The 24,119-nt window shown below is 42.2% G+C and overlaps 1 protein-coding gene across 1 annotated transcript in view; it reads left to right on the top strand.

Annotated features, from left to right (window-relative positions):
- Positions 1-24,119, top strand: part of AZGP1 (alpha-2-glycoprotein 1, zinc-binding) — a 43,823-nt gene that overhangs the window by 13,636 nt on the left and 6,068 nt on the right. The window contains exon 2 of the mRNA XM_057315223.1: positions 15,201-18,427. Coding sequence (XP_057171206.1) covers positions 18,373-18,427 — 55 coding nt within the window. The 5' untranslated portion in view covers positions 15,201-18,372. The remainder of the gene's footprint in view (positions 1-15,200; positions 18,428-24,119) is intronic.

Here is a 24,119-nt window from a genome sequence, read left to right as displayed (position 1 = left end):
CTTTCAGAACTTTAAAAATATTATTTAACTGCCTTCTCCTATCTAGTGGGTTTTATAAGTCTTTTCTGTGAAATGCCTGTAGTAGACCACATAATGCCCCCCAAGATATCCACATTGTAATCCCCAGAACCTGTGAATGTTGCCTTATATCAGAAAGGAAACTCTGCAGATGTGATGAAGTTAAGGATCCTGTGATGGGGACACTCGTGGATTGTCTGAGTGAGCCTGATGACATCACAGGGGTCCTTATAAGAAGGAGGCAGAAGGTCAAAAGGTACACAGTAGAAGATGTGAGGACAGAAGCCAGAGTCTGGAGCGATACATGGAAGGGGCCACGAGGCAAAGAATGCAAATGGATAGGAAAGACACTTCTCCCTGAAGCTTTCACAAGAAATGCAACCAAAACCTTGAATTAGACTTCTGACCTCCAGAACTGTAAGAGAATATATTTGTATCATTGTAAGCCACTGAGTCTGTGGCAATTTGTTATAGCAGTGATCGGAAACCAGTATGATGCCTGTTCTTGACTTTTGCCCAGATTTTTAGTGGGTTGCTTTTCTTTTTCTTAAGGATTTTGTAGGAGGCTTTTCTGTTTTGTATATGATATTTTTGGGTCAGTTATATCTTCTCCCAGTTAGTGATTTGATTTTTCACTCTTGTCATGGAGGCTTTTAATAACAAATGTTCTTCACACAGTCAAATCTTCCAGTTCTTTTCTTCAATAGTGTGTCCTTTTTGCCTTAAGATACTCTTCCCGGGGCGCCTGGGTGGCACAGCGGTTAAAGCGTCTGCCTTCGGCTCAGGGCGTGATCCCAGCGTTATGGGATCGAGCCCCACATCAGGCTCCTCCGCTATGAGCCTGCTTCTTCCCCTCCCACTCCCCCTGCTTGTGTTCCCTCTCTCGCCGGCTGTCTCTATCTCTGTCAAATAAATAAGTGAAATCTTTAAAAAAAAAAAAAAAAGATACTCTTCCCTATCCAGATATGATAGTTTTGATGCGTAGAATTTTTATCATTCAGCTTAAAATATTTTTTTTATTTTCCATCATTATTTCATCTCGATTGCATAGCATGTTTAGAAGTACGTTTTTAAATGTCTAAACGTATGGGAGTTTTCTGCTTATCTTCTTTATGTTAATTGCATCATGGTCTGAAAGTACATAATTGCTGTAGTTCCAGCCCTTTAATTTTGTTACTCCATGGTCTAACATTGCTCAGTTTTCTTAAATATTCCATATTTATGCTTGAAAATAATGCTTTCCTTTGATTACGAGGACAGTGTCCTCTATAAGATCACTAGATTAGTATTGTATTTTGCTCTAGGTCTACACTATCCAGTATCATAACCACAAGCCACATGGGGCTCTTGAGCACCATGAAATGTGGCTGGGACAATTGAAGAAATTGATTTTTAAATTAATCTAAGTATAATTAATTTTTATTTAAATTTAAAAACTGAAACCCCATAAAATATTTTTCTGTTAAATACAACTTTTGGGTTTTTTAAAGATTTATTTATTTATTTGAGAGAGAGCGAGCAGGGGGAGAAGCAGAGGGACAAATCTCAAGCAGACTTCCGGCGGAGCAGAGCCTGCCAAAGGGCTCAGTCTCACTACCCAAAAGGCATGACCCAAGCCACAATCAAGAATCAGGCATCTGACTGAGCCACCCAGGCATCCTGACAACTTTGTTGTTTCAGTTGGACACCATTGCCTTTAACCATGCATTGTATGACATATTATTGTTACATTGTAATGCAAGTATCCAGCTCAAGCACCTGCATTGTTCCTGGTAATTCACCTAAACCTATTACTGATCTGGCCAGTGCCAATAGATTGATTCAGTTCAATGATTTAATTTCCTACTTACCAATGTAACATTACAATGCATTTGTTATATATTTTATGCAGATAGCATGAGTTACAGTGATACCTATGTAAATTACAGTGGTAATTAAATTGAAGTACTTTTTAATTTTAATTATAATATAATTAAATTATTTTACTAGTTTAAAAAATTAAATAAGGAGATGCCTGACTGGCTCAATCAGTGGAGCATAATCTTGGGATTGTGAGCTTGAGCCCCACGTTGGGTGTAGGGATTACCTAAAAATACAATCAATCAATCAATAAAAATAGGGATAGATTTTTAAATTTAAAATGAAGGCACACTACTGATGCAGAAACAAGTGGAGATAGGGGCGCCTGGGTGGCGCAGTCGTTAAGCATCTGCCTTAGGCTCAGGGCGTGACCCCGGTGCTCTGGGATCGAGCCCCACATCAGGCTCCTCCACTAGGAGCCTGCTTCTTCCTCTCCCACTCCCCCTGCTTGTGTTTGCTCTCTCGCTGGCTGTCTCTCTCTGTCAAATAAATAAATAAAATCTTTAAAAAAAAAAAAAAAGAAACAAGTGGAGATAAAGAACCTAGCTAACATTGTAATTAATTATAGAGAATGAACTGATGGTTACCAGAGGGGAGGAGGTGGGGGGATGGGGGAAGCAGGTGATGGGGATCAAAGAGCGCATTTGTCTGTCTGTCGGGATGGGCACCGAGTGTTGTATGGAGGTGTCAAATCACTATATTGTACATCTGAAACTAACATAACACTGTATGTTGGTTAGCTGGAATTTAAATGCAAAAAAAAAACAATAGTAAAAAAAAAAAAAGCTAGCATTGTGACCAGAAAAGGGGGAAAAGGGACTGGAAAGAGGTATGTCTCAATTTCACAATGATTGACAGCCGGAATTCCCTGAGGTGAAGCAAAATTTAAAAGCTGTTCGTTTGTTCTAATGAAGAAATTAAGGTAATAGAGTTGACTGTATTAAGGGACACTTTCAGCAAATAGTGAATTTGGTAAGAAATTTCCTCGTGGGGCACCTGAATGGCACAGTCAGTTAAACATCTGACTCTTGGTTTCAGCTCAGGTCATGATCTCGGCATCCTGAGATCCATCCGCATGTGGGGCTCTGTGCTCAGCGGGCAGTCGGCTTGGGAGTCTCTCTCTCCCTCTGCCATTCTCCTGGCCACACACACACGCTCTCTCTCAAATAAATAAATCTTTAAAAAAAGAAAAGGAAAGAAAAGGAAAGAATTTTCCTTGCAGTAGTCAAAAAAGTATCAATGAATTAGCCACCTAAAATCAGAATTACTGGGCGCCTGGGTGGCTCAGTCCTTAAGCATCTGCCTTCAGCTCAGGTCATGATCCCAGGGTCCTGGGATCGAGCCCCACATCGGGCTTCCTGCTCAGTGGGAAGCCTGCTTCTCCCTCTCCCACTCCCCCTGCTTGTGTTCCCTCTCTCTGTCAAATAAATAAAATCTTAAAAAATAAATAAATAGGGGCGCCTGAGTGGCACAGTGGTTAAAGCGTCTGCCTTCGGCTCAGGGCGTGATCCCGGCGTTCTGGGATCGAGCCCCACATCGGGCTCCTCCGCTATGAGCCTGTTTCTTCCTCTCCCACTCCCCCTGCTTGTGTTCCCTCTCTCGCTGGCTGTCTCTATCTCTGTCAAATAAATAAATAAAATCTTTAAAAAATAAAATAAAATAAAATAAATAAATAAATAAATAAATAAATAAATAAAATCAGAATTACATGCTCAACAAAAGCTTTTAAGCCATTTATAACATGATCTGCACTAGAAACTTTGGCTAGCTATAAAATAGCTTGAATTCTTGCAAACACACACACAATAGGAAACCACTTTTTTTTTAAACCACTTTTAGATGGAGAGATGGTAAAATAAATTATTTCAATATGGAAATTTTGTGACAAAATTATGAAGAAATGACTAAAAACTAGATATTTCACCGAAACAATGAAAGATTAAGATCAGTAAGCCACCACACAATTACCCATAGAATTCAAGACCTTTCCAATAATACCAAAGAATCAAAATTGAAAAATAGTAAGAACTTTTCTTCAACCTCAGATGAATCATGCAGTGTAAGAGACACTGTCCAATTAATATTTTGGATACATTTTGTCTCAGTATACTTCCAAACTCATGATTAATGTTGTCAGGTCATAGCCAAAAAAAATCAAACTTTTAACATAGATATTTTGTAATCTTTTACAATTATCAAAAAAGAATTTCAGCTAGAATTTTTTTTTATTGAGGGCACGTATTGCATGGAGGACTGGGTGTTATATGCAAACAATCATGGAAAACTACATCAAAAACTAATGAAGTACTGTATGGTGACTAACATAACCTAGTAAAAAAGAATTTTTAAAAAATATTTTCTATCACGATGGACAGTTCTCTAGATATTTCCCCTTTGCTTTGTTCCACCATGTGAAGCATATTGAAAATATTTGTGTTCTGGGGCACCTCGGTGGCCCAGTCAGTTAAACATCTGCCTTTGGCTCAGGTCATGATCCCAGGGTCCTGGGATCAAGCCCCATATCAGGCTCCCTGGGAGCCTGCTTCTCCCTCTCCCATTCCCCGTGCTTGTGCACTCTCTCTCTCTTTGTCAAATAAAATCTAAAAAAAAAAAAAAGAAAAGAAAAGAAAAGAAATTTGAACTTTTTGAAATACAAATCAATAGTAATAATTTTAAACATTATATATATATATAAAATATATATATATGTTATTATTAGTTTCAAGTGTACAATATAGTGATTTGACAATGCTATACATTATTCAGTGCTCATTATGATAAGGATTTTACACATTTTTCTAACATTGAATCCGTAGGTACACTAATCAGATCAATAGCTACTTACCACATAACAAAAGCTGTTATTTTGCTCTGCTAAATCAATAGTAATAATTTTAAACATTATATATATATATATAAAACATATATATATGTTAATATTAGTTTCAAGTGTACAATATAGTGATTTGACAATGCTATACATTATTCAGTGCTCATTATGATAAGGATTTTACACATTTTTCTAACATTGAATCCGTAGGTACACTAATCAGATCAATAGCTACTTACCACATAACAAAAGCTGTTATTTTGCTCTGCTAAATATACTACTTCTGACTCAGTGGTGAAAAATTGGGGCTCCAACTTGGTAATTCTTCAGCGGTCCACCATCATCTGCCATTATCCGTTCTGTTATCCATTCTCGAGGGCCCAGATTAGTGATGAATTCAGTGGGAATATGACGGAGACCACCCCATGCATTTCATAATTATTTGAAGATGCCACTGATTTCTGCTGTTTCTCCTACAATGTAATATTGTTTTCCATTTACTATGTTAGCCTAGTGTGATTTTGTGGGGAGGAGGGTCCACTTGGCCTTTTCAACAGATATTTGACCCTTGAACAACGCAGGGTTTAGGGACACTGACTCCTGTGCAGTTGAAAATCCATGTATAACTTCTGACTCTGCAAAAACGTAACCACTAATAGAACTGCAAGATATCATTTTTATGGCAATACGCAGTTTACTGGAGAGAGGAACTGCTCACCGGGAGATGATTAGCATCTGATGTTTTAAGCAGATACTCACGCTTGAGCTCACCGCAGTAGCAACAGGAAGTGGTTATGAGATCATTACAGTAAAACATGTGCTACAGTTAATTTATGATGTTAGGACTTAGTACTGCATCTTTACATTTGTTTACATTTCTCTCGACTGCAAATAGCACACGTACAGTCTGTAAGTGTGCGCATAAGTTTTGATAAATTTTAACTTCTCAAAATAAGATTTGTGGGGGCACCCGGCTGGCTCACTCAATGGAGCGTGTGACTCTTGATCTCAGAGTTGTGACCTCAAGCCTCCTGTTGGATGTAGAGATTACTTAAGAATGAAATCTTTAAAAAAATAATAAAATAAAAAATAAAATAGATTCATGATTTTTTTGGTAGTAAATTATAAAATAGATTGTATCTACATATGACATGCATTTTACTGAATTTTTTCAATATTTCTAGGCTACATGGTTCATCTGTGACTTTTTTCAAATTGTTGCAAATCTCCCAAAATTTTTCCAATATATTTTTTTAAAATCTTCATATGAGGCTAAAGAGCATCCTACTAAAGGACAAATGGGTCAACCAGGAAAATAAGAAGAATTTTTAAAATTCATGGAAACAAATGAAAATGAAAACAAACTGCTCAAAACCTTTGGGATGCAGCAAAGGTGGTCCTAAGGGGAAGTATATAGCAATACAAGCCTTTCTCAAGAAACAAGAAAGGTCTCAAATACACAATCTAACATTACATCTAAAGGAGCTGGAGAAAGAACAGCAAATAAAGCCTAAACCCAGCAGGAGAAGAGAATTAATAAAGATTAGAGCAGAGATCAAGGAAACAGAAACTGAAAGAACAGTAGAACAGATCAACGAAACTAGGAACTGGTTCTTTGAAAGAATTAATAAGCTCAATAAACCCCTGGCCAGACTTATCAAAAAGAAAAGAGAAAGGACCCAAATAAATAAAATCATGAATGAAAAAGGAGAGATCACAACCAACACCAAAGAAATACAAACAATTATAAGACCATATTATGAACAACTATTTGCCAACAAATTAAACAATCTGGAAGAAATGGATGCATTCCCAGAAAAGTATAAATTACCAAAATTGAAACAGAAAGAAATAGAAAACCTGAGCAGACCCATAACCAGCAAGGACACTGAAGCTAATCAAAGCTCCCAAAAAAACAAGAGTCCAGGACTGCATGGCTTCCCAGGGAAATTCTACCAAATATTTAAAGAAGAATTAAGGCCTATGCTTCTGAAACTGTTTCAAAAAATAGAAATAGAAGGGAAATTTCCATACTCTTTCTATGAGGCCAGCATTGCCTTCACCCCAAAACCAGACAAACATCCCACCAGAAAGGAGAACTACAGACCAGTATCCCCGATGAATATGGATGCAAAAATCCTCACCAAGATGCTAGCCAGTGGGACCCAACAGTACATTAACAGGATTATTCACCACAACCAAGTGGGATTTTTTCCTGGGCAGCAAGGGTAGTTCAGCATTCACAAACCAATCAACATGATACACTACATTAATGAAAGAAAGGACAAGAACCGTATGATCTTCTCAGTAGATGCAGAAAAAGCATTTGACAAAGTACTGCTCCTTTCTTGATTAAAACTCTTCACAGTGTAGGGATAGAGGGAACATACCTCAATATCGTAAAAGCCATACATGAAAAGCCCACAGTGAATATCATTCTCAATGGCGAAAACTGAGAGCTTCTCCCCTAAGGTCAGGAACACGACAGGGATCCCCCCTCTCACCACTGTTATTCAACATAGTACTAGAAGTCCTAGCCTCAGCAATCAGACAACAAAAAGAAATAAAAGGCATCCAAATCAGCAGAGAAGAAGTCAAACTCTCACTCTTCACAGATGACATGACACTCTCTGGAAAACCCAAAAGACTCCACCCCAAAATTGCTAGAACTCATACAGGAATTCAGCAAAGTGACAGGATATAAAAACCAGTGCACAGAAATCGGTTGCATTTCTATATGCAAACAATGGGACAGAAGAAACAGATATTAAGGAGTCATTCCTATTTACAATTGCACCAAAACCCATAAGATACCTAGGAATAAACCCAACCAAAGAGGCAAAGGATCTGTACTCAGAAAATTGTAGAACACTCATGAAATTGAGGAAGACACAAAGAAATGGAAAAACGTTACATGCGCATGGATTGGAAAAACAAATATTGTTAAAATGTCTATGCTACCTAGAGCAATCTACACATTCAATGGAATCCCTATCAAATTACCATCAACTTTTTCACAGTGCTGGAACAAATAATCCTAAAATTTATATGGAACCAGAAAAGACCCCAAATAACCGAAGGAATGTTTGAAAAGAAAACCAAAGCTGGTGGCATCACAATGCCAGACTTTAAGCTCTATTACAAAGCTGTAATCATCAAGACAGTGTGGTACTGGTACAAAAACAGACACATAGATCAATGGGACAGAATAGAGAACCCAGAAATGGACCCTCAACTCTATGGTCAACTTATCTTTGACAAAGCAGGAAAGAATATTCAATGGAAAGACGACAGTCTCTTCAACAAATGGTGCAAAGAATGAAACTGGACCATTTTCTTACACCATGCACAAAGAAAAACTCAAAATGGATGAAAGACCTAAATGTGAGATAAGAATCCATCAAAATCATAGAGGAGAACACAGGGAGAAACTTCTTTGACCTCGGCCAGAGCAACTTCTTGCTAGCACGTCTCCAAAGGCAAGGGAAACAAAGGCCAAAAAGAACTACTGGGACTTCATCAAGATAAAAAGCTTTTGCAAAGCACAGGAAACAGTCCACAAGACCAAAAGACAGCTGACAGAATGGGAGAAGATATTTGCAAATGTCTTACCAGATAAAGGGCTAGTATCCAAAATCTATAAAGAACTTACCAAACTCAACACCCAAAGAACAAGTAATCTAATCAAGAAACGGGCAGAAGACATGAGCAGACTTTTCTCCAGAGAAGACATCCGAATGGCCAACAGACACATGAAAAAATGCTCAACATCCCTCAGCATCAGGGAAATACAAATCAAAACCACAATGAGATACCACCTCACACCAGTCAGATGGCTAAAATTAGCAAGTCAGGCAACAACAGATGTTGGCGAGGATGCAGAGAAAGGGGAACACTCTTACACTGTTGGTGGGAAAGCAAGCTGGTGCAACCACTCTGGAAAACAGTATGGAGGTTCCTCAAAAAGTTGAAAATAGAGGTACCCTATGACCCAGCAATTGCACCACTGGGTATTTACCCCAAAGGTGCAAATATACTGAACCAAAGAGGCACGTGTACCCCAATGTTTATAGCAGCAGGGTCCACGATAGCCAAACTATGGAAAGAGCCCAAATGTCCATCGACAGATGAATGGATGAAGAAGATGTGGTGTATATGTGTGTATATATGGAATACTACTCAGCTTTCAAAAAAATGAAATCTTGCCATTTGCAACAACGTGGATTGTACTAGAAGGTATTATGCTAAGCGAAATAAGTCAATCAGAGAAAGACAGTTATCATATGCTCTCACTCATGTGGAATTTAAGAGCCAAAACAGAGGATCATAGGGGAAGAGAGAAAAAATAAAACAAGATGAAATCAGGGAGGGAGACAAACCATAAAGGACTCCTAATCGTAGAGGGAAAGAAATGGAAAAACATTCCAGGTCTGTGGGGGGATGGATTACCTGGGTGATGGACATTAAGGAGGGCATGTGATGTTATGAGCCCTGGGTATTCTATAAGACTGATGAATCACTGACCTCTACCTCTGAAATTAATAATACATTTTATGTTAATTAATTTATTTGAAATTTTAAAAAATAAAAAATATTGCAATGAAAAAGAAAGAATCTTCATGTAAGTGGACCCACACAGTTCAAACCCAAACAACGTAGGTTTGAAGGGTCAACCGTAATAGTGTTACTCCATTGATGAAGGAGTCTATGTTGGATTTAGCCACATGCTAAGCTTATACATTCTGGAACATGGGAAATGACTACCAGATGGGTCTGCAGAGCAAGTGGTGACCGTAAGATGTACTGGGAGAGAGAACTGGACCAGGGCTCCACTTACTGCCAGACCTCCATATGCATTATGATGGAGCGTCCTCAGGCTCGTCAGTGTCAAGTCAAATCATGTATCAGCTGTCCTCAGATTTCAGTATTCCCCTTCCCTGTTGTGTGGCTTCTTTGAGGAAATGGCTGTAGGTTACTATGGGGAGGAGCTCAGGGAATCACGACGACGTACAGCTGACACGGTGTTGCAGACTCCGTCCACACAGAGATCCAGCTGCGTCTTTGGTCGGTAGGCCCTCAGTCTAGCTTACTTAAAACTAACAGTGCTCAGAACGAACTCGGCTCAGAAACCTGTTGGGAGCTTATGGATTTGCATTAAGTCGCCTTTTCTTGATCTCTTTTGATTGTGTTTATTACACCATACCAAAAGTTGGCTGTCCATTTACCGTTTTTATAACCACTTTATTGAGATATGATTCACATGCCATAAAATCCACCCTTTAAGTCTGCAGTTCCATGGGGTGGAGTATATTCAAAATGTTGTGTGTCACCACTGTGTAATCTTAGAAAATTTCATCACACCAAAAAGAAACCCTGTACCCACTGATAGTAACTCCCCATCTCTGCTCCCTTATGCCCACCCCAAGGCAACCATCAACCTACTTTCCATCTCTATAGATTTTCCTCTTCTAGGCTTTACAACATAAATGGAATTATATGTGGCCTTTTGTGACTAGCTGGCTCTTTTCACTTAGCGTAATGTTTCCAAGTTTCGACCAGTGTGTAGTATCAGGACTTCTCCTTTTTATTGCTAAATAATATTCTGTCACGTGGGTATACCATTCTTAGGTATTCATTCATCAGTTAGTGGACATTTTGGTTGTGCCCCTTTTTGGATAATGCCACGGTGAATATTTGTCTATAAGCTTTTGTGTGGACATACGTCTTCATTTATAGAAAATCAGTGTTTAACTTTTTGAAGAATTGACAAATTCTTTTCCAAAGTGGTGGCAACATTTTACGTTCCCAACGGCAATGTAGCTTGTCTATTTTCTCCCTGTACTTGCCAGCCTTTTCTTCCCAACTATTGGGGTATAATTGACATATAATTGTGTGCGACTTAAGGTATACAATGTGATGATTTAATACACGTGTATATTACAGAGTGTTTACCACAGTAAGGTTAGTTAACACACCCTTTATCTCACAGGTAATAATTACCATTTTGTTGTTGATGTTATGGCAAGAACATTAAAGTTCTCCTCACAGCAACTTTCAAGTATACGGTGCAATATTGTTAACTCTCGTCACTTACTCATCTTATAACTAATAGTACCCCTTTTTCTTTTTTAAAGATTTTTTTTATTTGACGGAGAGAGACAGCCAGCGAGAGAGGGAACACAAGCAGGGGGAGTGGGAGAGGAAGACAGGCTACCAGCGAGCAGGGAGCCCAATGTGGGGCTCGATCCCAGGACCCTGGGATCACGCCCTGAGCCAAAGGCAGACGCTTAATGACTGAGCCACCCAGGTGCCCCTGATTGTACCCCTTGACCAAATCTCCCCATGTCCCTCACCCCTCAGCCCCTGGCAGCCACCATTGTACTCTCTGTTTCTATGAGTTCAATGTTTGTAGATTCCACATATATGTGAGAGCATGCAGTATTTGTCTGTTTTTGTCTGGCTCATTTCACTTAGCATAATGCCCTCAAAGTCCATCCATGTCGCAAACAGCAGGATGTCCTTCCTTTTTATGGCTGAATAGTATTTCAGTGTGTGTGTGCGTGCATGTGCGTGTGTGTGTGTGTGTGTGTGTGTGTATCACATCTTCTTCATTTGTTCATCCACAGATGGACATTTAAGTTGTTTCCACACTTGGCTATTGTAAATAATGCTGCAGTGAACATGGAAGTGCAGATATCTCTTTGAGATCCTGATTTCGCTTTCTTTGGATATATACCCAGACGTGGAATTGCTAAATAATAATGTACTTCTGTTTTTCATTTTTTTTGAGAAACCACCGTACTCTTTTCCATTGTGGCCATACCAATTTAAATTCCCACCAACGGTGCACCAGCGTTCTCTTTCTGCACATTCAAACCAACATTTATTACCCCTTGTCTTTTTCATAACAGCCATTCTAACAGGTGCGAGGTGATCCCTCACTGTGGTTTTCATGAACATTTCCCTGATGATTAGTAATGTTGAGCACCTTTGGGTATATTTGTTGGCCATTTGTATATCTTCTCTGGAAAAAAAAAAAAGTCTATTCAAGTCCTCTGTACATGGTAAAGTTTATTTATTTTTGTTTTAGTAATCTCTACACCCAACATGGGGCTTGAACTCATAACCCTGAGGTCAAGAGTCGCACGCTCTTCTGACTGAGCCAGCCAGGTGCCTCCCACATTTTTAAATTGGCTTGTTTGGGGCGTGTTTTTGCTAGTAAGTTATATGAGTTGCTTTTATATTTTGGATATTAACCCATTATTAGAGTTTGCAAATATTTTCTCGCCTTCCATAGATTATGTTTTCATCTTGCTGATTGTTTCTTTTGCTGTGCAGAAACCTTTGACTTTGATGTTCCCATTTATTTATTTTGCTTTTGTTGTTTGTATTTCTGGTGTCACATCCAAAAAATCATTGCCAAGATAAACGTCAAGGAGTTTTTCCCTGTGTTTTCTCCTGGGAATGCTATAGTTTCAGGTCTTATGTTTAGGTCCTTAATTCATTTTCAGTTAATTTTTGTGAGCAGTGTAGTAAGATAGAGGTCCAGTTTCATTCTTTTGCAAGTGAATATTCAGTTTTTCCAACACCATTTATTAAAGAGACTATCCTTTCTTCATTGAGTATGCTTGGCTTTCTTATCAAATATTAATCAGCCATATAGGCATGGGTTTATTTCTGGGCTCTTGATTCTGTTCCGTTGGTCAATGTGTCTGTTTTTAATGCCAGTTCTCTACTCTTTTGATTACTATAAACTTCATGATGTGGCTTGAAATCAGGAAGTGTGAGGCCTCAAGCTTTGTCCTTTCTCAAGATTGCTTTGGCTGTTTGGGGTCTTTTGTGGTTCCTTACAAATCATAGCCCTTTGTTTTTTTCTATTTCAATGAAAAATACTGTTAGCATTTTGATAGGGATTGCATTGAATCTATAGACAGATTTGGGTAGTGTGGACATTTTAACAATATTAACTCTCCCAATCCATGAACATAGGGTATATTTCCAATTATTCATGTCTTCAGTTTCATGTATCAAAGTCATAGTTTTTTATATATAGATCTTTCAGTCCCTTGCTTAAATTATTCATAAGTATCTTATGGAGTTGTTTATTTCTTTTTCATCTAGTTCATTATTAGTATATAGACACACAACTCACTTTTTGTATGTTGATTTTGTATCCTGCCACTTTACTGAACTCATTGATTAGTTCTAACAGGTTTTTGGTGGAGTCTTTAGGTTTTTCTATACACAGGATCATGTCATCAGCAAATGGAAACAGTTTTACTTCTACCTTTCCATTTGGATGCCTTTTATTTCTTTTTCTTGCCTCATTTCTCTGACTAGGATCTCCACTACTGTGCTGAAAGGAATGGTGATATGGGCATCTTTTACTTGTTTCCAGTCTTGGAGGGAAAGCATTCAGCCCTGTCACTGTTGAGTATGATGTTAGCCAAGGGTGTATCATTTATGGCCTTTATTATGTTGAGATATGTTCCTTCTATACCCAATTTGTTGAGAGTTTTTGTCATGAAAGGACACTGAATTTTGTCAAATGCTTTTTCTCTATTAAGATGATCATATGACTTTTGTCTTTCATTCTTTTAATGCGATCGTATCACATTTATTGGTTTGTATACACTGCACCGACCTTGCATCCCAGGGATAAGTCCCACTTGGTCCTGGTGTATAATCCTTTAAATTTGCTGTTGAATTTGGTGTGCTAGTATTTTCTTGAGAATTTTTGCATCTATGTTCGTTAGGGATATTTGTCTATAGTTTTCTTTTCTTTTTTATTTAAAGATTTTTATTTATTTATTTGACAGAGAGAGAGGCAGAGAGAGAGGGAGCACACGCAGGGGGAGTGGGAGAGGGAGAAGCAGTCTTCCTGCCGAGCAGGGAGCCCAACGCGGGGCTCGATCCCAGAATGCTGGGATCAGGCCCTGAGCCAAAGGCAGAAAGACGCTTAACGACTGAGCGGCCCAGGCGCCCCTATAGTTTTATTTTCTTGTAACATCCTTATCTGGTTCTGGTATCAAGGTCATGGTAACCTTATAAAATGAGTTTGGCAGTATTTCCCCCTTTTCTATTTTTTGGAAGAGTTTGAGAAGGACTGGCATTAATTTTTTTCATTTCTGGTAGAACTCACCCATGAAACCATCTGGTCCTAGACTTTATTATTGAGGGGTTTTTCATCACTGATTCAGTCTCCTTACTTACCATTGGTCTATTCAGATTTTCTATTCATGATTCAGATTTGGTAGGTTGTATTGAGTTTCTAGGAATTTATCCATTTCTCCTACATTGTCCAATTTGTTGATGTATAGTTGTTCATAATAGTCTCTTATGCTCCTTTGTATTTTTGTGGTATCAGCTGTAATATCTCTGCTTTCATCTGTAATTTTATTTGAGTCCTCTCTTTTTTCCTTGGTAAGCCTAGCTAAAGGTTTGTTAAGTTGGTTTATCTTTTCAAAAAAACAGCTCTTAGTTTCATTGATCTTTTCTATTGTGTTTCTGGTCCTTATTCCTTTTTTTTAAAGATTTTATTTATTTACTTATTTTTTAAAGATTTTATTTATTTATTTGAGAGAGAGAGAGAGACAGCCAGCGAGAGAGGGAACACAAGCAGGGGGAGTGGGAGAGGAAGAAGCAGGCTCCCAGAGGAGGAGCCTGATGTGGGGCTCGATCCCAGAACGCCAGGATCACGCCCTGAGCTGAAGGCAGACGCTTAACGACTGAGCCACCCAGGCGCCCCAAGATTTTATTTATTTATTTGAGAGAGGGGGAGCATGAGTGGGTGGGAGGGGCAGAGGGAGAAGCAGACTCCGCACTGAGCAGGGAGCCCAATGCGGGACTCGATCGGCTGAAGGTAGACAACCGACTGAGCCACCCAGGCACCGTTCTGGTCTCTATTTCATTTACTTCTGGTCGGGATGGAATGGGAACTAAAGGCAGCTCTAGGCTCAGACTCTTCCCCATCTGCCAAACCACTTCTCGAGGAGTCACCGAGTTAAGTGCCGTTAGCACATCTTTGCTCACAGCATGTGATCATCTCCTTGGAAACCAAGAGCTATGACCCCGCATTCAGGGCTATGCAGATGGTCCAGCCAGAGTGACCAAAGTCCTTGTCTAAATGTCTGAAGTGGGGGTGGAAAGTGAGGAGGTGCACAGAGCCCAGGGAATAGGGACACTTTTCAAAGTTGGATGAATTTCTCCAGATTCCTCAATGGCTCCATTTATAAATGTCCTCAATGCCCGGGTCAGTGTGGGTATCAGGGGAGGAGGCTAAGTTTGGTGCCAGGGGTTGGGAAGAGGGGGGTTTTGCCTAGTTATTTCTGAGCTTCTGACAAGACCCTAAAGCACCCAGACAAACTTCTCTTTCACAATAAGTTTCTGAGGATTGGTGCCAGGAAAGAAGCCCTCGAGGGTTAAGAGAGCTCTCATCCCACTCCTTTATTCCACCACACAGTGCCCTCTTTGTCTCTCCTCTTCCCACCAGATGAGACCAGCCTCCTCCCACAGCCGTGTGTTGATGGCATGTGCCACGACCTGGAGCAGCGGCGTGCAGCGATCACCCAAGGGCAGGGAGTAGAAAGAAGTGTGGAAGCCTGGCATCTCTGTATCCACTCTGATGGGAGGAGAAAACCTTTCTTCTCTCCCTCCCTCCTTTTCCACAGCTGGATGTCGCTTTCTGGTTTTGAGGAGAGTGAGAGATCACTAGGGACAAGGGTTGAGGAGGGGTCAGCAGATGGAAAGCATCAGAACAAGAAGGAAAACATCTGCCCAGAAAATTGAATACAGAGCTCTGCGCCTGGGATACTGCCCGACCTGGAGAGAAGAGAGCTGAGCCAGTTGCTGCACCCACCATCAGTGAAAATCTGGAGGAAACAAAAATATAAACTAATAATTTCTTGAGATTAAAAATCTGTAACATTTACAAATAGTCACCAGTACGGCAAGAATTCAGTTTAGCAGCAAGTTTACTCAAAGAACTGGAAATGCAGAGGCAGCATCCTGGGGTTTTTGTTTGTTTGTTTGTTTGTTTGTTTGTTTGTTTTTTAAAGATTTTATTTATTTATTTTGACAGAGAGAGACAGCCAGTGAGAGAGGGAACACAAGCAGGGGGAGTGGGAGAGGAAGAAGCAGGCTCCCAGCAGAGGAGCCCGGTGTGGGACTCGATCCTGGAACGCCAGGATCACGCCCTGAGCCGAAGGCAGCCGCCTAACAACTGCGCCACCCAGGCGCCCCAGCATCCTGGTTTTTATTCCACGCTGACCCCATCTGGCTCATTACCAGCATTTCCAGAATATTCTCCTTCCTGCACTCTGTACCATAAGGGCAAGCTCTTGCCCATGCAAGCATGCAATGCTGCGAGGCTGACAGGAAGGAAAGCCTGGGCACCAGAGACCACGAGCAACTGTGGATCCTAAACACCGAGTTTTTCCTTCTTGACCTTCTGCTGCCCCATAGTGGGACCCACAGTTGACCCATGCCTCAAAGTCCTCTCCGCTTTGGCAGGTCCTTACTCTGTGACTTTACACAAGATTTTCCAGATCTAGTGAAGTCTTCCCCAAGTTTTAGGCCACTGCCCCCCGCCAACAATCAGACCTTCTTTCTCCATGATCATAAAGGCACAAAGCCCCTGGCGCCCTAGAGCCAAGTGGTGAGGATGGAGGACGGGAAGAAAGCCAAGCTCATAAGACCAGGAAGGACATCTTTGAAAGACATCATGGCCTATTCCAAGGACAGAGAAAGCCAGTAAACTGAGCACTGTGCTGTTTTCACAAGCTCAAGGGGCAATCCCTAGTAGGCATGAAAACGGGAGTTAGCAGGAAGGAAATATCAGAACCCCGATGATCAACAAGAGACACAAGGAGAAACATGCAGACACTCTGCGCCCCCCACCGCACGGTGCGTTTCCTTCCCTCCTTCCCCATCATATTCCCATTCTCACTTCCAGGCCTCAGCCCTCACATGGGAAGGGGTGTCAGAGTCAGCTCTTATCCAGGTACATCTGACCACACCCCTGCCCATGTGAGGCTGATCCCGCTTTAGAAAGTATCAGACTCCCCCCTCCCAGGGTTGGTGGGTAGAAAATGAGCCGACTTTGGGGTCATTCTGGCCAGGGTTCCTGTGGTGACTCTGCTAGTCACTAGATACTTCACAGTGGTTTCATCAAGTGACTTCATTATCTGGGCTCCTTGGCATCAACGACTCCTCTCACGTTATTGCGAGAATTCCAATTTTAAAAACTAGCCCATGTCAGGTGCATGTGGACAAGGGATGGGGTGTCTCTTGATCCACTCTTTTCCCCCATCGCCAAGGACATTGCTCAGCATTTAGAACTTTCTCAGTAAACACGGTCCAGAGTTCATAGTCCATTCGGAGTTTTCCCTGAATGAATTCCTTTCCATTGACTGTTACAGCCACATGGAACCCTAAGGATCCTCCAGGCCATTTTGCATAAGAGGAAACAGACTCAGATACATAATTCTGTGGGTCATACAGACTGCCAGATGCAAAGCCAGACAAGGGGCCAGTTCCTCAGACCCCATAAGTTGTTGATACCAAGGCACAAAATTAGGGGCAAAGAGTGGGATTAGGGAACAAAAAGCCCCAAAAGCAGCAGAGAATCTGCAGGAGGATGAATCGGGAAAAGAGCCTGGACCACGTCTCCTGAGTAGGAGTGATTAAGGCACAGAGGACTGGGAAGGACGTTGCCTGGAACAGAAAAGTTGTGTTCAGAGTCATTAGTAACAGAGGTGATGGATAAAGAGAGGAAGAGGGGGACACTAGGTCATTATAATAGATGGCATTTACCAAGCAAGGACTATGTACCAGGTACCTGTGATCTTATTTAAGTCTCACTAAAAAACACCTCTGTGATAAAGCTATTACTATCATATCCATTTTAGCAATGAGGAAATTGAGGCACAGAGGAATTAAGTAATTTGCTGAAGGTCACAAATTTAGCAGGCGGTGGTGGAGCTGGGCGTCAAACCCAGACATGCTGTCTGTGAAACCTGGATCGTTAACCAAAACTTTCACCATATTAGGGGTTACTGTTTTGAATAATCAGAAGGAGGGAAGAGGCAGCCCTAGGTAGGGATTATATTGATCCCAGAGAGTGGCTGTTCAGAGAGGATAGAGTAATGGAGCATTACTGAAAATGGGTGGGGGTGATGAGGAACTCTGGAATTTGGGGGGGCAGATAGTAAAAGAATAAAGAAGCAGACATAATTACTCTACAACCACACAACTGGACGGTCGAACTCTTGAATGGAAAGAAAAATTGCAAATACTAAAAAGATTAAAAATAATTTTTATTTGATTTTGGAATGCCTACGAACATTGTTGTTGTGTCTGGTTCCCTCAATATTCACAAGATATCAAAAGAAGTAAATTCTGTTCAACTGATGCAGGAGCTTCTGCAGATCTGTTTTCTCTCTCCCAGCCCATGGATAAGCTCCCTCTTGTGGCAAATGGGATATTACCTCTAAGACTCAAGAAACACCCATCCAAGTGGAAATGTGTGTCTTGGACCTTACTGAAGTAAAGGCATTAGGTGTACGGGTCCGCCGCAGCCCCGAGAGGCCAGCAGTGAGGGCTGGATCATCCTGTTTGCCCTGCGGTGGTAGACCGGCTTCCCCAAAATTGCACAATGCATACAGATGCAAGAGGGGCCTTCCCTGCTCAACCCCCCTCCACCAAGACCGGAGCACACAGGTAGGTTGATCACCTTGGCGCACAAAATTCCCTCTGCCAGTGGGGATCCAAATGTAGACGGGAGGGTTGTGGGACCATCCCCTGAGGCAGGTGCTTGTCAGAGTTTGGAATTTCACCCTACTAGAGCCCACAAATTAACCTGTTACAGTTTCATGGATGCTGGCAGAAAACAGAAGAGCTCTGGGACATAGACAAAGGACTGTTGGTCATGACACAGCAAGCAGTATGAGCATCGTGTTGGCCAGGGTTACCCCGCACCCCTAAATCCCAGACAGTAACTCTAAAGGATCGAGTGGATGCTCTGTAGGCAGTAGGCTTGTGGTACAGTCAAGGACCACTGAACGTGCGGAATGCATGCTTTCCTAGTGAGCGGTCATGAGTCTGATCTTTTTCCAAAGGTTTCTTAAGGTTGCTCACTGCAAACACTACCCTGAGAAATGGCCCAGGTAAAGATCACACAAGGCTTGGCATTCTTGCCATGCCCAGTAAGAATATGCAGGAAGCTCGAGCTCAAGGCCCTTGGCAGATTGCCCTGCCCAACCGCACCCCTGACCCCCACCTCTGTGCTGGGTTAGCCAGTTGTCCGTGTGAGCTCTGCAACTCACAAGATGATTGCTCCTCCTGGGGAGGCAGGATTGCATCCAACAGGTGCTAACACGCTGATCTTTGGTGACTCTCTGCACGTGTTGAGACGAGATTAATATGATTGGTGAGGAGTTTGCCATTGAATACGAATATAGAATGGTAATGAATTTAGCTCCATTGGAAACAAAAGCTTCTGTGGAAAAGTAAAATAATTATAGTTGACTGCATAGCAGAGCGGTAAAGTTATTACATAGTCATAATAATGAAAACAATGAAAATAGATCTAAGTTTTCATATTTAATATTTATATTAGGAGAATGGGTGATGGGAGACGGAAGTGTGTGATGGAGGCTGGGAAAGGGGAGAAAGTAGATCATCTCTTCCAGGATATCTATATAATGCCTGACACCGAAATATCAAGAAAGCATTTGATCCAGAGACATGGAGAAACATCTCCAAAATAACCAGCTAAAATGTAAGCAAATCATTGTGTGAAAAATAAAGAAAAAGTATTTTGGAAACTATATTACTTTGCATAAACCAAGCATTAAAAAAATACTTATTATCTTGGGACGCCTGGGTGGCTCAGTCGGTTAAGTATCCGACTCTTGATTTCGGCTCAGGTCACGATCTCAGGGTTGTGAGATCAATCCTGGCATCAGGCTCCACGCTGGGCATGGACCCTGCTTAGGATTCTCTCCCTCCCTCTCCTTCTGCTCATTCCCCGTCTCTTTCTAAAAAAGAAGAAGAAGGAGAAGGAGAAGGAGAAAAAGAAAGAAAAAGTACTTACTGTCTTAAGTAAAGAATTTTCACTGGGAAATAGTTGACAGAAAAAGGAAGGAACTGTGGAAAGATCCTGTAATTGGAACTAACAATGTGGAAAACAATCTTTTAAAGATTTTTTTCTAAGTAATCTCTACCCCCAATGTGGCACTCAAACTCACAACCCTGAGATCAAGAGTCACGTGCTCCACCGACTGAGCCAGCCAGGCGCCCCTGGGAATTTATTTTATTTTTTTTAATATTTATTTATTTATTTATTTATTTGAGAGGGAGAGAGAATCTGAAGCAGACTCCGTGCTGAGCGCAGAGCCTGACGCGGGGCTCAATCTCACGACCCCGAGATCATGACCTGAGCCGAAACCAAGAGCTGGATTCTCAATGGACTGAACCATCCAGGTGCTCCCCGGAAATTTATTTTACACAAAAAAATAAACCCTCAACTGCTTTTATAGCTTTATAGGATAAAGTCAGTAATAAAAAAATTTTAAAAACACAACAGAGACAGAGAGGATGCCATGAACAAAGCAGGAAGTGAGGCTGTGGGGGGTGGCCCTGTGTTCAGGGTCTTGTACCTTCTGGGGAATGTCAGATTGAGAGCTCTAGAGTAAAAACAAAGAAAAAAAGCAGGGTAGTGTTCTGGAGCTATGCCTACCATAATGGACAGATTCGTCAAATTCAACAAAGAAATCCCAGCCTGAGTGCCCTTGGACCCTGTATCCCTGGACAGCAAGCAGAAGTGGGAATCAGAGAACATCCCAGTGCAGTGGCTGAGGCCTGCCTGGAGGAGGAGTGCCCTGACGTGCTCAGAGGGTTCACCTACTACCTGGACTAAGTATTCACTGCTTCCTGTGTTCTGCTCGCCAGCAATGAGCAAGAGAAGGGCCAAGGAACCTCGAGAAGAGGGGACATAGCATGTTGAAGACCCAATGGAAGAGAGAGAGGGCTTAGAAGTATGGAATGGTGTTCCTCAGAATCCTGCTTAACCCACTAAAAATAATTCTCAAAAGCTCTGGCTTCAGGAAGGGACATTGCCGGCTCACTCCTGAGCTTTAAGGAAGGTGGCTAAGTTCAGATTCTGTCCTTATGTTGAGCTCCCCAGGGAGAAACTGGCCAGGATAAGCCGCATGGACCTTTGCTTCTCTCTCTGATTCACAGTTTTTCTCATGCTGAATTTTCTCATTTCACAATACGTGAAAATACTGTCTTTGATACTTGGTCATGGAAGTAAAGCCAACTAACTCAGAAGGAAACAATTCAGCCAGTGATATTTCAAAGCAACTTCTGGCCCCTTGAACAAATTTGAAAAACCACATGACAGGAGAAGAATTTCAGATCAATAAGGAAACCCAAAGTCCACAGGAACAGGCCGGGCTAAGGCAGACTGGAATGTGAGATTCTGCCCCGCCGCGGCAGGAGACATGGGTTGGGGTGAGGGCAGGGGGAGGGGACCTCTGGAGACCCCAGTCCTGGCCAGCTGTGGGACAAGGGGAGAGACACAGAGCCACTCAGACACCCAGAGAAACTTCCTGGAGGAATTCAGATGTCAGAGGAGGAAGTGAAGGCCAAGACAGCTGGCTGAGAAGAGATGAAAGATTGTTCGTGACCGGTCGGGCGTGAGATGGCTGAGGGGAGTGCCACAGGGCCTGACAAGGGACATGACTGAGGGCAAGACTGGGCTGTGGGCATCACTGGGCACACTAGGGAGGATAAGGGGCCCAGAGGAGCCAATGTGGATCCTTCCATGAGCACATCCTGCCTGCCCAACAGAGAACCAGCAACAAATTCTCCTTCAGGCAGGACCAAGTTCAAGTGTGCTCTGAGAATGCCCCACCCCGGGAGGACCTCATTGCCACAAACTGTCTCCTTGGCAATTCCTCAGTCCCTTTGGAATTGCATATTGCTCTATGTTGGGAGACCACTCTGCAAACAGCCCATCAGCCCCAAAGGGCACATGGGAAGAACTGCATGTCCATGTAACTGGCTTCCTCTGTATCCTTCATATTTTGTTTTATGCATTAAAATTTTTCTTGCCTGGGTGGCTCGGTCGATTAAGTGTCTGACTCTTGATTTCGGCTGAGGTCTTAATCTCAGGGTCTTGAGTTCAAGCCCTGCGTTGGACTCCATGCTGGGTGTGGAGCCTACTTAAGAAAGGAAAAAATTATCTTGAAAGAAAATAAATAATTTTCTTTAATATTTTTCTTTATTTATTAAAATTTAAAAAAAGTTATCTTGAGGATAACTGGCAAGGGAGGAGATGGCACAAAAGGCCAAGAACAACTGACCGAGACGATGGGGTAACAGAGACCAAGAGTCGGACACTTAGGGGCGCCTGGGTGGCGCAGTCGTTAAGCGTCTGCCTTCGGCTCAGGTCATGATCCCGGTGTTCTGGGATCGAGTCCCACATCAGGCTCCTCCGCTAGGAGCCTGCTTCTCCCTCTCCCACGCCCCCTGCTTGTATTCCCTCTCTTGCTGCCTGTCTCTCTCTGTCAAATAAATAAAATCTTTAAAAAAAAAAAAAAGAGTCGGACACTAACCGACTGAGCCTCCCAGATGCCCCTAAAAACAAAGTTAAAAATATAAAGAAATTGGCATTTCTGTCCCTGTTCCATGTCGTGTTCAACCACAACATCCCATGCTGCCCTTTCCCTGACATTCCAGATTCGGGTTCCTTCTCCGATAATTTCCTCCTCGCATCCATCGTAGGAGTTTGGCAGGAAAGTCCTGATCACACTTGGTTATGAGATTTCTTAGGTTTTCGTAATTAGTTTACACAACTTAATTTTCTGTTGTTAGGTTCTAATCATTACAGTATTAGGTTTTCATCTGTTTCATCCTCGCAATTCCAAAAGACAAAAGTTTCTTTCCACACTGTCACAGGAATTGCCTGATTTTCAGTCAGTGATTCCTGCTGCTGAGTTCACGCCCTTTCTTCAGGCTCCCCGGCACTTCTGGGCCCCACCTCCCCAGACTTTGGTCCCTGACTTCCTTAAGCCCTTCACACTGTCCTTTTTGCCTTCAGCGAGCATTTCATTTTCATTATCAAAAGATAACTCAGTCAGGTGTCTAACCCTCCACAGAGTAAAACCACAGCCTTCAAGAAAGTTTCCAGAACATCTGTATCATCTCTGCATTCAGCCCCAATCCGGCCCCATGATCAAGCCCGGTTACCCTCCTTCCGTTTCCCTGTCCCAATTTCACTATCAGTCAGGATCTTCAGTTGCTGAAACAGAATCTCATTCTGACTTGAAGCAGAAAATAAACAGATTTATCAGGTAGCCTTGGAATCAACGGAGAGACTAGAAACCCTGGTTCAGAATCCGGCAGGAGAAGCACGGGGAAAAATCACACCACGGAACAAGTCCTGTAAACACACACGGCTGCCAACAGTACGGGCAATGACACCACCTCACTGGGCGCGGAGCACCCCACAGCTTGCAGCCCCGCTGCTCCCAGGACATGGCGCTTACAGCCGCTGCTGAGCTCCCCAGAAAGGCCCACACACTTTGCCTTCTTCTTTGCTCCACCGACACCTGCCTCAGTGTCCAGGGCACCAGCGCCTGCTTGACTGAACCCAAGCTGTACACACCCGTTCTGTTGCAAGGAGGTTGCAAAAAAGCAATCGGGCAACTTCTGCCCCTATGATGGAAAGGCCTGGACTCCCCAAGCATAGAAAGGGGTGCGGGGAGGCAGGGGCGCCTGGGTGGCTCAGTCGGTTGAGCGTCCAACTCTTGGTTTCAGCTCAGGTCGTGATCTCAGGGTTGTGCGATCAAGCCCCACGTCCAGCTCGGCAGGGAGTCTGCTTGAGATTCTCTTCCTCCTCCCCGCCCCTACTTGCGTAAGTGTGTGCATGCTCTCTCTCTCTCTTTCTCTCTCTCTCTCAAATAATTAATCTTTTTAAAGAAAGAAAGAAAAAGGAAGGAATGAACGAACGAATGAACAAAGGAAAAAAAGGAAAGGAAAGAGAAATGAAAAGAGAGAAAAGAAAAAAAAAGAAAAGAAAAAAGAAAAGAGAAGAAAAGAAAAGAAAAAAGAAAAGGGGCGCCTGGGTGGCACAGAGGTTAAGCGTCTGCCTTCGGCTCAGGGCGTGATCCTGGTGTTCAGGGATCAAGCCCCGCATCAGGTTCCTCTGATGGGAGCCTGCTTCTTCCTCTCCCACTCCCCCTGCTTGTGTTCCCTCTCTCGCTGGCTGTCTCTATCTCTGTCAAATAAATAAATAAAATCTTTGAAAGAAAAGAAAGAAAGAAAGGAAGAAGAAAGAAAGAAAGAAAAAAGAAAGAAAGAAGAAAGAAAGAAAGAAAGAAAGAAAGAAAGAAAGAAAGAAAGA

This window comes from Ursus arctos, unplaced genomic scaffold, assembly GCF_023065955.2.
Source record: "Ursus arctos isolate Adak ecotype North America unplaced genomic scaffold, UrsArc2.0 scaffold_2, whole genome shotgun sequence".
Lineage (NCBI taxonomy): Eukaryota > Metazoa > Chordata > Mammalia > Carnivora > Ursidae > Ursus > Ursus arctos.
This window is presented reverse-complemented; position numbering and strand designations above follow the sequence as displayed.